Source organism: Benincasa hispida, chromosome 3 (assembly GCF_009727055.1).
Source record: "Benincasa hispida cultivar B227 chromosome 3, ASM972705v1, whole genome shotgun sequence".
NCBI lineage: Eukaryota > Viridiplantae > Streptophyta > Magnoliopsida > Cucurbitales > Cucurbitaceae > Benincasa > Benincasa hispida.
Genome location: NC_052351.1, coordinates 4521578 through 4534494, shown reverse-complemented (window position 1 = coordinate 4534494; position 12917 = coordinate 4521578). Strand labels below are relative to the sequence as shown.

At 33.1% G+C, this 12917-nt stretch overlaps 2 protein-coding genes and 1 long non-coding RNA gene across 5 annotated transcripts; 1 reads left to right on the top strand and 2 right to left on the bottom strand.

Moving 5' to 3' along the window:
• Nucleotides 1-3095: 3095 nt before the first annotated feature.
• On the bottom strand, nt 3096-4691 carry LOC120073229 (protein LIGHT-DEPENDENT SHORT HYPOCOTYLS 4-like). Its single transcript, XM_039025948.1, has 2 exons — nt 4358-4691; nt 3096-3723 (listed from the first exon to the last, which is right to left on the bottom strand). The coding sequence occupies exons 1-2, from the start codon at nt 4498-4500 to the stop codon at nt 3270-3272; spliced, it is 597 nt and encodes a 198-aa protein (XP_038881876.1). The 5' UTR covers nt 4501-4691; the 3' UTR covers nt 3096-3269.
• Nucleotides 4692-7091: 2400 nt separating this feature from the next.
• On the top strand, nt 7092-9465 carry LOC120073230. 2 transcript variants are annotated; one of them, XR_005480703.1, is made up of 3 exons: nt 7092-7923; nt 7979-9235; nt 9324-9465. It is a non-coding gene; the product is annotated as an uncharacterized LOC120073230 (long non-coding RNA). The 2 variants fall into 2 exon arrangements; XR_005480702.1 differs by having other exon boundaries at nt 7979-9254.
• Nucleotides 8334-12498, bottom strand: LOC120073228 (protein CHUP1, chloroplastic-like). Of its 2 annotated transcripts, XM_039025947.1 has the most exons (7): nt 11714-12498; nt 10641-11585; nt 10426-10557; nt 10042-10223; nt 9847-9958; nt 9486-9629; nt 8334-9389 (listed from the first exon to the last, which is right to left on the bottom strand). In XM_039025947.1, exons 1-7 carry the CDS (start codon nt 12479-12481, stop codon nt 9309-9311), a joined length of 2364 nt encoding a protein of 787 aa, XP_038881875.1. In that variant the 5' UTR covers nt 12482-12498; the 3' UTR covers nt 8334-9308. The 2 variants fall into 2 exon arrangements, with proteins under 2 accessions (XP_038881875.1, XP_038881874.1); XM_039025946.1 differs by having other exon boundaries at nt 8334-9629.
• Nucleotides 12499-12917: the final 419 nt, after the last annotated feature.

Here is a 12917-nt window from a genome sequence, read left to right as displayed (position 1 = left end):
AAATTAGTAAAAGTTTAATCGATGGTAAAAATTACCATATTTATTTATCTGGATCAAATTTGGTGTAATTTTAAAAGTTCAGGGTCAAATATAAACCTCTACCCTAAAACTTACATATCTTTATTCTTTCATAACATTTTGTCAATACATGAATGATTAGAAAAACTCATGTAAAAGAGAGAATTTAAATTTATTAAAAAGTGAAAATTGAGATTAAAAAAAATGACAACCTTATATAACAAAATTGTGGCACATATCTTAAAAACCAGGGTGGCGCTACCTAAAAATTATCCATTGGAAAAACAACGTTTTAAAATATAAGTTTTTCTAGGGACAATATAAGTTTTTTTCTCTGACACCTGATGGTCCGACCTCACTCACATGGACAAAGCTCAACATAGGGTTGCTCCAAGCTAAGTATGTTTAATTTTGGAGTTTCTATGATTGAACCACTGAAAGGAAGGTGCACTTTGTTGGTATAGATAGTAACTTTAAATTCTTTTAAGCCTTTCTTAACCATACCCCTCCTGAACTTGAATTGTTACATGTTCATCAACACTCACTTGATTTGTCTCCGAACCACATTTTACTAGGAGAGATTTTCTCTCTAATACCATATAATTCGCCCTAGGCCCAGGATTCAGACCAAGATTCGAAATCTGGATTCGGCATCTGATGGCCCCGACATTCCTACATTTCCTGCGACCTTACTTATCTTGATGATTCTAAGGTTATCCCCACAAAACAACACTGGTCCTTTCAGCATATTTTTTCTTTACTCACATGCATCCTAAGAATATTTCCAAGAAATCACCCCATATAGGATTGCTCCAAGCAACACACTTAACTTTTGAAGTTCCTATGATTGAGCCATGGGAATAAAGGTGTACCTTGTTGGTATAGGTAGTAACTTTCAATTCTTTTAAACTTTTCTTAACTATACTTTCACGTCTTAAAGATTCCTCTCATTTGGATATGATATCGGTTAATTCATATATCCTTCCTAAACTTCAATTGTTACATGCCCATCAACTTTCAATCGGGTCGTTACAAAAAAAAAAATATGCTCAATCATAGTATATACACCTATATAGTTGCAGATCTAAAAAAGCATAAAGTAAAGTGGGAATCCTATCAGTTTCAAAGAAAAAAAATGGGAATCATATTATTGAAAAGTACAGTTAAAAATAAGTTGTGTTATCACTCTCGTGAAAACCACCACCCTCACACATTTTTTATTATAAATGGATAATGTAACAAAAAGAAAAATAGTGATCATTATAAAAGATTAAATGAGGTTACTATATGGTACTTGTCTCATCTTTTTTTCACTTTTTACATTTCATGGTTTTTGGGAAACAAATTACCTTTTTTTTTTAATCGACTTTCGATTTAGTATGTTCTTTACCAATGCCATATGCTTTCAATTTCAATCCGTTGAACTTAAACTTGAATGTGTTTTAAGTTTAATTCTATCTTCAATTTCCTCTGAATTCATCCCAATTTTTAGTCTAAATAAAGTACATCTAATAATTTCTCAAACACAATCAATTCATTTCAACAAAGATTAAGCAATGCACAAAATTAAACATGATTAAAGCACAAACTAAAAAATTAAAATAAATGCTTCAAAACTAACAAAAATTCAATTCAAATATCAAAATTTCCTTGAAACTCCAATAATCTTGCACTAGAATCATTGTATAAAATATCGACGTCAACGAAAATTTTGAGGTATTAATTTTATGAAAATTTCGATGAAAATATCGATAAAATTTTGATTCTTTGTGGATATTCTGAAAAAAAAAATATAAAAAACAAAAGAAATCAAAAAATAAATTTAAACTAGTAAATAAACATTTGATTTTTAAACAAGATAACATATCTACTATCTATATTATAATTATATTAGTGATATTTTGTTGCTTAATTAGTATGATATGGATATTTTTCTATAATATAATGGAAATATCGATTCAACCTTTATGTTAATATCGAACATGTAAAAATGTAGAAATATCGATAGAAATATCTATCTTGTTGAGAATCCCACATTGGAAAAATCGAAGGGATTAGTTATTTTTCTCATTACCAATTGATTTTGAGATGGAACTCCATACTATCTAACACATCTTCCACAAAATTTAATACTATGACAAACGTTTATATTCATAATATCCACTGAAAGTGGTTGTTGATTTAAATGAAATGAATTAAGAAACAAAAATTACAGCATTTATTTAATTGTAGAGAGTCAAAACTGTAACTTCTATCAAAGTCCAATATACGATCGGATAAAATTGAAAAATAGTGTGATAATTGATTCACATCTATCAAAGTCTAATATACAATTGGATAAAATTTGCAGTGTGAAAATTGATTCACGTTGACTGTAGCGTTAAAATTAATATAGTCACGATTTTTTTTTAACCATTTTTACCATGAAAATCTTAATTTCCAATCATTCAACAATCAGCATAATCCATACATCTCTTTCTTATTATGCATAAAAACATATATATTTCAATTTCTTTAAAAAAAACAAATATTTGACGCATGACAAATTGTTGTTAGACATCGGTCACAAATGTAAGTGCCCCTTAATCAGTTCCGAGCCTTTTTGTTTCTAACCTATAGTGAAAAAGGATAAGTTCATTTTCAATTAGGACAAGAATACAACATCAAAAAAATTTCCATTTTTTTTAAAGAAAAAACTTTTGCAATCTCAAATTGTCTTCAAATCTTATTAATTGAAATCTCATTTAGTAGTCATTTTGTTTTTAATATCTACTTTTCACTAATAGTTTAAAAAACTAAATCAAATTTTAAAGAATAAGTAACTTTTAAAAAATTATTTTTATTTTTAAAATTTAATTCAAAATTCAACTATAGTAATAAAAAGATAAAAAAAAAAAAAGAAGTATGAAATAGACTCAATTTTAAAAATATAAACAAAAAATCGATCGGTACCTAATTAATCTGTTTACCGACAATATCCACAAAGGCTCAGAAGCTAAGACGGATTTAACAATAAAAAGATTCAGAATCCGAAAACAAAGTAGTGAGAATGACGATAAAAATCAAAATGAAAGGAATTATGGGCAAATGAAATAGAAAATTGTCTGAATAATAATAATATATAAACAACGGGGGGGAAGGGGGTAATTAAACAAAATACTAAACTATATTTTGATTTAGGGGGTTTCCCCAATTAATCAAAGGAAGAAGATTAATGGATTAATAACAACATAGCTTAGGATGGAAATTAATTAGGAAGCGGAATGATCCAACAGAGGCATAGGTTGGTTCTTCTTCACCGAAGGCATACCGGACTTCTTACGCTTCTTCTTCTCGTAAGCAATTCCTCTGGCCTTCGCCTGCGACTCTCTCACTTCCCTTAAATACAGCCTCACGGCTCGGGTCCCGAACGGGTTCGTCTCCGGGTGGCCGCCGTTCTCCTCGAAGGCGGCGCGGAGGCGGCCGATGAGGGCGTCGAGGCTGCCCCAGGCCTGTCGGAGAGGGCAGGGGCAGGGAGCAGGGGGTTGTGGGTGGCCGAAGAATGGGCAGCAGGAGGTGTGGACCTTGGTCTTCCCGAACTGGTCCAGGTAGCGGAGGAACTCCAGAATATGAGCCCCGCTGCAGCGGGATAGCGTTAGTGGTGGCCGGTGGTTCTTTAGGTACTGCCCGAATGTGTTCCAGTCTCGCCGCTTCTGTGATTCGTACCTGCATTCACGGGTAGTGGCGTCAACTCCTTATTTAAGTCCATTTTTTTTTCCTCCTAATTTATTGGGTTAAATAAAAATTTTAGTTCAAAACAATTTTAAAAATTGGAAATTTAATAAAAGACCTTAATTCAAATTATAAACTATAAAAATTAAATTGTAACCTTTTTCAAAAGATAATAATCAAATCGGAATAGAAATTTCTCATGTGACAATTTAACAAATATATATATATATATATAGTTCTATCACGATTGAAAAACAATAAACTTTCTAAACTAAACAACTTTTTCATTATATTATTTTTACTTCTCCCAAATTTAAATGAAAAGGTCAATGTTTGGATTAAAAGAATGAGTAATTTTTAAAATAAAATAATCTCATGCTTCCATTCTCTTTACACACTAATAATTAAATTTTTTTAAAAATAGCTTTTTAGCTTACTCAATAAAAAGGGTGATTTAAATTTTAGTATAATTTATAGACATTTCTTAATAATTAAAAAAATATAAAATAAGAAAGTGGGAGAGAGAGAGAAGAGAAATGAAAATGAAAATGAAAAAAGAAAGAAAGGGTTATGGTTGTTGAAAAAATGAGAATAAGAAAAGAAGAAGAATAGTATGTAATGAAAGTACCTGCTGAGGGCAGGTGGCGGTGGTGATGGTGGTGCAGGGACCAAGAGAGGATACTGACGGTGGTGATGGTTGTCGGAGTTGGAGGTGGTGGTAGAGGCGGAGGTGTAACTGTTGACGGCGGAGGCGGCTTGCATAGCCAACATGATGATGATGATGATGAAGATGATAGTGTGTGAATAGCGAATAAAAATAAAAATAAAAAAAATATAAATATGGTGATGGTTGTAAGAATAAGGTGAAACTGGAAGTGGAATGGGAGGAGTTGGAAGAAAATATAAAGAATAAATAATGGAGAAGAGAGAATGAGAGAAAGAGAGAAAGAGAGAAAGAGAGAGAGAGCGAGAGGGTAGGGGACAGAGAGGACCTATGCAAAACACAACCACGTCAAGCAACCAACTCATGACAGTTCCAATATCATTTCGAAACGTCATTTCCTTTCCCCCTTTTCTTTCCTTTTTCCTAACATAATATTCTCATTTTCTTAATTATTCAAATATTTCATGTTAACATTATTCTAATTACAATATCTCCTTCTATATCGTCACATCCATTTTTTCCATCAATTACTAACTTATTTAATATTTCCAACATTTACGAAAATTTTAGTATATTTTAGATGAATGATAAATTCATAATTTGTCCACTTTGGTCCGTGATTGACAAATAAAAACCCTAATCTCAGTTTTAGTCATTAATTTCATACGAAATCGGAAATAATGTGTTCTATGATTGGTGGATACATTTTTTGTTTTATTTGTAAATTATTCTTCCACTTGCTACTGCCTCTTCTCTCCAATAATTTCTAGAAACTTTGTTTTATTTGTTATATGTATATGTATATATATATATATATATTTGAACTGACAAACATTGCATTATTTCGCTCATCGTTTTGGGGGATGTTTTTGTTTTTTGGTAGAGAAATACGTTCTTAGGATATTATTGTTTTTGCATGTTCTATTTTTAAAGAATGTGATTTTGACATTTGTGTATCGTTTGTTCAATGTGGGTAATAATGTTCCGCAGATGGTCGATTTTTTTCAAAATATTTTCCATTTTTCTAAAAATATTCACTTTCGATTTTTGTTTTCTATTTTAAAATTACATGCATTTCCTAACAATAGAGGAATAAAACCATAGTTCTAATACAATAAAAATTTATGATTGAACTAAACCAATTCACCAATATGCGTCAATACATATATACAATTATATCAATATTACAAGTCTATATGTTATAAATATTGATAAACTTCAATCAAATATAGTAATAATAACAATAAAAGTCTATGGTTTAACTAAAATATAAAAAATAGACTTCTATAGTGTTTGACAGGCATTGATAGAAGTTTATCAACAATATATATTTCTATCACTAAACTCTCAATTATGATAATCTATCGCCAATTGATTTTGATCATTTTGATGAATGTTTTTCTTGTGATCTATAATTTACCATATTTATTAATGCTTTTTAGTCTTACTATTTATAAATATTAATTTGATTGATTTTGGCTACATATGTGACCATTTTTTTTTTTCTTTTTCCAAGCACTCACTCAGATTCCTTACTAATCTATATTTCAAATCACACTACTTTCTGTTTTTCTAACTTTTACTTCTTTTTTTTTTTCCTTTTCATTGATAGCTCTCACTTTCTCGTGCCTTATCTCAAATTTCTCTTTCTTTACCTTCAAACTCGCAAATCATATATTCTTTCTCTCACACACAATCAATCATTGAATTAAATGAATCCTAATATAATTTTTAACAGTTAACCATTTAATTAATATAAAATTGGGTAATGGTTAGCTGTAGTTTATATTGATAATTTTTGTACACATAAAGAAAAAAAAAACGATATATATATATATATATTTACCGCATGTCAAAATTTTATTGGTCAATTACCTAAACTGTACTAAGATAAGTATATCCTACAAAGCAATTAAGTTTTTTTTTCAAAAACATTTGTAATGTGATAATTTTGTTTTATTATATAATATTTATTAATATTTAATGGACACGATATATTATGTATAGAAAATTTTGTTAGAGACTAAACATGTTTATATAGACTTCAATCTTCTATGATAAAATAGACCAATGAGATTTTGTTAATAATAAAGACTAAATCATCTTCCATAATAAAATGGATAAAGATCCGTTTGGATTGCTTTTGAAATTCTAATAAACTATTTTAGGAGAATCTTAATCACTTAGGTTGTTTGGTGAAATAACTTATTTATTAATCTATCTATAATCACTTTTAAAATTGTTTTAACGTGCAAAAGTTATTTGATGGAACTTTTAGATTTTAGTTTTCTTAAAAATTTGGTATATTCCTTTACCTATCTCAAACTTTCATTTTATTAATTTATTTTCTCACATTTATTCCAAATTTTAATTAGTTCAAATTCTTATAACAATTATTTTTTGAAATAAATAAAAAGGGTCACAATTCAAATCAAATATATTTTTAAATAATTATATAACTAAATTACACTAATTTAATATTAATTTACCAAACACCTTAGCTAGTTTTTCTAATTTAAAATTAAGTCTATATCATTCATATTTTTTTATCATGATTTGTATATTTATTAAGTATAATGATCAAATTCTTACCAAAATTTAAAAAATAAAAATAATAACTTTTTGAAAATTATTTTTTTAACTATAAAAAATTGGCTTGGTTTTTTCGAAGGAGACCTATATTAGTAGTTACTACAATGATTATTATTATTATTTTGAAATGGTATGATGATGGTGGTGTGGTTGATGGAGGAGATGAGATATTCTAAGAGGAATTCCTGAAAAGATAAGCAGAAGCAGACGGAAAAGAGCAGTTGGAGATGGGAAAAATGGAAGGGGAGGTTCGTGAATCGGGACAGAACAAGCTATTAAAAGCACCATTTTTCGCCGGTGAGATCTAAGAAAGAAAGCAAAATTTCCTCTGCCGTGGTATCCTGGCCGATGTGACTACTAAGCTTTCCGTGGCAGATCGATGCGATGGGATAGGATGGGAATGGCTCCAAAATTTCGCCTAAAATCCCCAATTACAGGTCACATCACTTCAATTTCTAACTCACTTTACTGTTCATTCCGTATTTCCCACACCCTAATTTCCCCAACCCTACTTTTTCTTTCAAGATATATATCATATATGTGAATACCAACCATAATGGTTATTACATTTTCTCTTTATATATGATAATACATTTAGTATTCTGTGATATGAGGATAAGTAGCGATCAAATAATTGGTGTCCGTAAAAGGAAAGGATGGAGATGAATTGGAGAGAGTTGCTAGACTCGGAAGTTGGAACTCATTCTATGAATGTGGTATTAGATATTTAATATATTGACTCACGCAGGGTACTATATAGTACCAGGCATTGATCTTTTCTTCTGCAACAGCATCAGAAATTACCAATAAAATGAGATTTTCAAAAAAGAGTTTGTTGTAAAGAAGTTGGAGGTGGGCTACAGCCAGAAGTTAGCAAAAACGAAGGTAGAAAGAAAAGAGAGCATGGTAGAAGTAGAACTAGAAAGAAACAGAATAAGGTGGTGGAGTGGAGACTTCTTCTATCTGTCTTNAACTAGAAAGAAACAGAATAAGGTGGTGAAGTGGAGACTTCTTCTCTCTGTCTTTAATTTTTTTTCTTAATTGTTTACCGGGTTGGCAGAATGGCTGGTTTGTCTGCTTCTTTTCTAGTTTGGCGCCCAAAATGGGTAAATACAGGCAATGTTAAGTCTTTTCTGTATGTCAAATCTTCCAGTCCTTTCATATTTCCCTTTTCTCCACTGCTTTAGATTTCATCAATCATCCAAATCCACTCCTCTCCCGTCATTTATTGGATCTCTCAATTCGTTTCTTTCCTTTAATTTCCTTTGTTTTATGATCTTTTTGGTTAGAGAGTGTTCATCTTTTTAAGAAAAATACATAAAGGTTGTCTGAGAGGTGTTTTCTCGACTTTTTTTTTTTTTTTTGGATTTAGTGAAGAAAATATCAGGAGAAGTATGTGCAGGTAGATATTTTAGAGCTTGTTTTGTTTTGTTTTCTGAAGGAGTGCCTTTGTTTTTAGAATTATTGAAGGTGATGTGATTTGAAAATTAAACCATATGAAATTATATGTGATTTGTGATTTCAAGTAATTGCAATGACATAATATAATCTTAACTTTATGGTGGCCATCTATTTAGAATTTAACATTCTACAAGATTTTTTTACACCTAAATATTATAAGATCGGATAGATTGTCCTATACACAACCATTTACATTAAACAGAAATATAAACTTGGCTTCTGAAATTGTTTTTTGCTTTTTGTATGACAAAAAAAGGGAAAATATTTTAGAATAATTGAGGGTGATGTAATTTGAAAAATCATTTTATCTGGGGTTTGTGATTTCAAATTATTTGAATTTTTACAAGTTATACACAACCTGTGATTCTGTGGAAAATATCTTAAATAGAAAATAGAAACCTGTTGTTTTTTCTTATTGAACACAAAACACATTTCGAAACATGCCCTCCTCTCAGCAATCTTACTTTAGATACTCAGAAATCAAGGCCAACCAGAGAAAAAGTTCCATTAAGTTTGGACTCTCTTTCCACAAAACGTTTGATTTTTCAGTTAACACACAATTTACATTAATATATATTAAAACGATCCTCCTCCCTCTGGCTGTTTGCCACCTCTCTTTCCGTAGGATCTGCCTGTGCTTTGGAGGAGCTTGCTTCATGAAGAGAGGAGGAAGGATGGCAGAGGCCAAAAATATACTTAACTTAAGATCTGGCTTCCCCAGCAGCTCAGTTCTAAGTTCCAAATTCAAAAACTTCCCTTGAAGGGAAAACTATATGTATTGCTAGCATGGTATCTAGCTGCTTACCGAGTTAGTAAACCTAAACCAACTGATTTCCATTTGCTTTGTCCTGTAATGTAACTTTCACTTTTTGTTCAGAAGGTTGGCCAAGTTTCGCAAATCCTCAAATGCATGCATTGTTTCGGCATCGAACCCTCCTGCAAACTGTAGCCGTGAAAGGCAAAACACAATCAGCAAACAATCTTTGTGTTTTCCTGAAGAAAAATGCAGTGAACGAAGGCAGGCTTGATTAATTGCTACCTGATGAATTCTAAAGGCAAATCTCACTCCTTGAAGAAGCATGTAGTCCATTGCGGGATCTTTCTCTGATAAAGCCTTTGATTGAAGTTCCATTGCTACTCTCTTCATGTACATTTTTGCCAACTTCACCGAACCCAACTTTATCTACAAAATAGAGTTCCACTTTGGTTGTTCAAATAGATCTAAACTTTGGTTGCTATTGAGAAATTTTCCAGCAATAACAAGACATCTGCTTTCTTGAACCCAACTATTTATCTACATTATTATAGAGTTTACTTTTGGTTTTGTTCAGAAACATCATAGACTATGATTGTCATTAAGAAATTATCCAGACGCTTATGATATTTTAAGAAGTTTTTACCTTGCTTATGATTCCATTGTCAAGCATCCAATCTGTGGGAATTTGGAACTCTTTGCAATTTCGCATCAATGATTCTCTCATCCGGAGAAGGTTATAACTACTACGCTCCATCCTGATTTCATAAACACATCGTTTATCATCATTGACTTAAAAGAATACAGACAAATTTGGATGTGGGAAGCTATTGATCCTTACTTCTCTGATAAAGCAACCATTTTTTTGAGAGCAATGTCACAAGGCAATCTGGGATCATCTTTGTAGGCTGAAATTTCACACTCCAACTTCTTTAGATCTCTATACCCGAAGGCTGCTTCTCGCAAGGTGTCAGCCTTTCTCTCTGGCCAATCAAAGTGCTTCAGAACTGCCCTTTCATCCACCTTTGGGAATATTAATAATCATAAGCAAAATACTCACCTCTTCAACAAAACGATCTATTCATTATGCAGGGTAACACCTTCATATGATTGTCATAGATCAACTCTACATTCTACAGCATGCATTCATTTACTTGTTTAAGTTCAATTTTTTCCTATAACGTTTAAATCAAATGCACCAAGGTTAAGAGAATCAAAGGAATACCAGAAAACAAAGTTCATCGTCAAGCCACTTCACAAATTCCACAATATCTTCGATCTTTAGATAAACTGCATTGTTGACCTCTCGTATTAGTGAATTTACAAACTCTCCCTGGGTCTCAATATCTGCCTTTATCTGCAAGAGTATGAAATATTATCATGTCTTCTGATGAAAGAAGTACAATCGTAATTGAAGACAATATATGATCGAGAGCTTACAGCAAGCAAATGAGATGATCGATTCTCAATTTCTCCAATCATGCTGCTCCTAACATTTGAAACATCTGGAACATTACATATGGCTCCATTAGAAGAATCTTTTCTAGAATCTCTCTTCATTAGTGAATGGTAGAATTCAACAACTTGTGGAGCTCTCTGTACCATTCCCGTGGCACTCCTCACAGCAAACTTTGGAAGAGGAGGGGGTGGAGGAGGCGGTGGTAGAGGTGGCGGGACTTGAGCTGTGTTTTCTTCTTTAGGTTCACTAGAAATTGAGCAAGAAGGCCTTGGAGGGGGATTTGGTATACGCAATGCTCGTTTCTCCACTTCCAAAGAAGTAAAACTCCTGTTAGTTTCATGGCAATTTCCAAAAACATGAGGCCTTTGAATCACACCCAAATCATATTTCTGAGAGGAAAGAGGATCTGCTTCTTTTTCCATCTCTTTTGCACATATAAAGCCATCAGATTGCCTCCTCTTGTTTGGCTCCAATTCTTCAGGCCAGCATTTGGCTCCACTAATGGAGTGTCTTCTTCTGGGGCTTCTTCCTTCCTCTGTGTCAACCCAATTTTTGTCTAAAAGACTATTATCAGAACAATCTAAATTAGACAAATCCTCATCAGTAATAGGCCATTTCTTCAACTTCTTAACTAGATTTATTCTCTTTGCACTATTGTACTCCATGTATTCCTTTTGGCTGGATAATGAACCAAGCGATTCACCACTCCTCTCAATTGGCTGAGGGCTGGATGGGCTACCAGAATTGGCCGAGGAACAAGAATTACGAAGCTCGCTTCTTAAACAGGAATTAACCCACCTAAGGTATGCAAGTTCCTCAACCTCATTCAATCTGCTCATCTGCAGACCTTCCACTTGCTTGCACAAATCTTCATTTCTGTGTCTCAGCAAAGATGCCTCTGCTTTGATCTTTGCTACAGCTTCACTCTGTTAGTAACAAAGATAAACCTTAGAGCTTGTGTTGTAGTGAAAGAGTTTGTGGAATGTTTCATAAACGTTCAATAAAAAAGATTGACCATTCAGCACAAAGGCCCTTGTAAATGACTGAATGTTACCTCAGAATTCTTTGCTAGACAAGCCAGTTCAGACTCCACCGAAGAAAGCCTGCAAGCGAGGTTCCTCTTCTGAAGCTGAAGTTCCTTATTCAAGCGTCTCAACTCAACAACTTCCACCTCTACGTTTACAGGCGCAGTCTGTGGCTCTTCTTGCTTCTCAGAAATCGATGATAGAGTTACTAATTGCTCAGAGAGGGCTCTTCTCTCTTCTTCCAATACACTAACTTTCTGAGTAAGGCCGTCTAATTCAGCTTTCTTTTCCTCAAGTTCCCTTTCGAGTTCATAATTTCTAGTATTCCGCTTAAGTTCTGCAAGTTCGTTCTGAAGTTCGAATTCCCTCTGCTTAGATTCGTTAAGCAAACTTCTGAGTTGATCGAGCTCAATGAACAAATCCCGAGACGATTGTCTGCGGTGGGTCTGATAAGACTGTGGATGAACTTGAGCAGGATTTGCCGAACAAGCTAAATCCCCAATGATGGAACGCTTGATGCGAGAATGGGAAGGAACAAACTTCTCCTTCTGATTAGCTAAATCCGAATTCCCAAGTGGTGGTACTTTCTTGGGTTGAAGATTGCTCTGAGCTTTAGTTCTCTTGTCTGTGGAGAAACCTTTGACAATGTGAGAACCCCAGGAAGAAGCAGCCCTCAATTTCGAACCATTCCCACTATTTCCTTTGGCATTATTCTGATTTAGACACTTGGGATTCTGATTTTGATCAGCAAACCTAGATGGTTTCCCTCTGTTTTCTGATGGGTTATCCTCCTTCATCCTGTATAAACCTTAAGNGGGGGGAAAAAGGACAAGAATGGTTCCGTTGAAGAAACAGCCAAGTAAAAAACTTCACGACAACTTCTTCAGTTCCATTGTCGAAGAAACGAACATGAAAAATGGAAGAAGGAGCGGGGTTTGTTTTGTTTGGAAAGAAGGTTCGGACAGTGAGGTGGAGCCGAAGGGACAGACTACAGAGATTTTGGCGGAGAAGAAATGCGTGTAGCTCCAAGTCCGAGAATGAAATCGGGAGAAAGGTGGCAGCGTTCTCTTTATGGCTTTAGTTTTTGAATTTTTGAATTTTGAATTTTGTTCATGTTTTGAGCGTCCGTTGTGTACTATCGAGGGAGGGTGCAAAAGGTAACGGTCATATTGCATTTTGCACTTTCTTTATTTAACTCGAGATTAATAGTTGACCACCAATTAAATTCTTAGC

Bases quoted from the DNA above. Each gene is read 5' to 3' on its own strand.
- LOC120073229 (XM_039025948.1), bottom strand. From the start codon at position 4,500: ATGTTGGCTATGCAAGCCGCCTCCGCCGTCAACAGTTACACCTCCGCC. The intron at 3,724-4,357 runs GTACTTTCATTA...CCGTGAATGCAG, and splicing joins CCGCCACCTGCCCTCAGCAG to GTACGAATCACAGAAGCGGC.
- LOC120073228 (XM_039025946.1), bottom strand. From the start codon at position 12,481: ATGAAGGAGGATAACCCATCAGAAAACAGAGGGAAACCATCTAGGTTT. The intron at 10,558-10,640 runs GTAAGCTCTCGA...ATACTCTTGCAG, and splicing joins GATCATCTCATTTGCTTGCT to ATAAAGGCAGATATTGAGAC. The intron at 9,630-9,846 runs GTAAAAACTTCT...TCTATTTTGTAG, and splicing joins ACAATGGAATCATAAGCAAG to ATAAAGTTGGGTTCGGTGAA.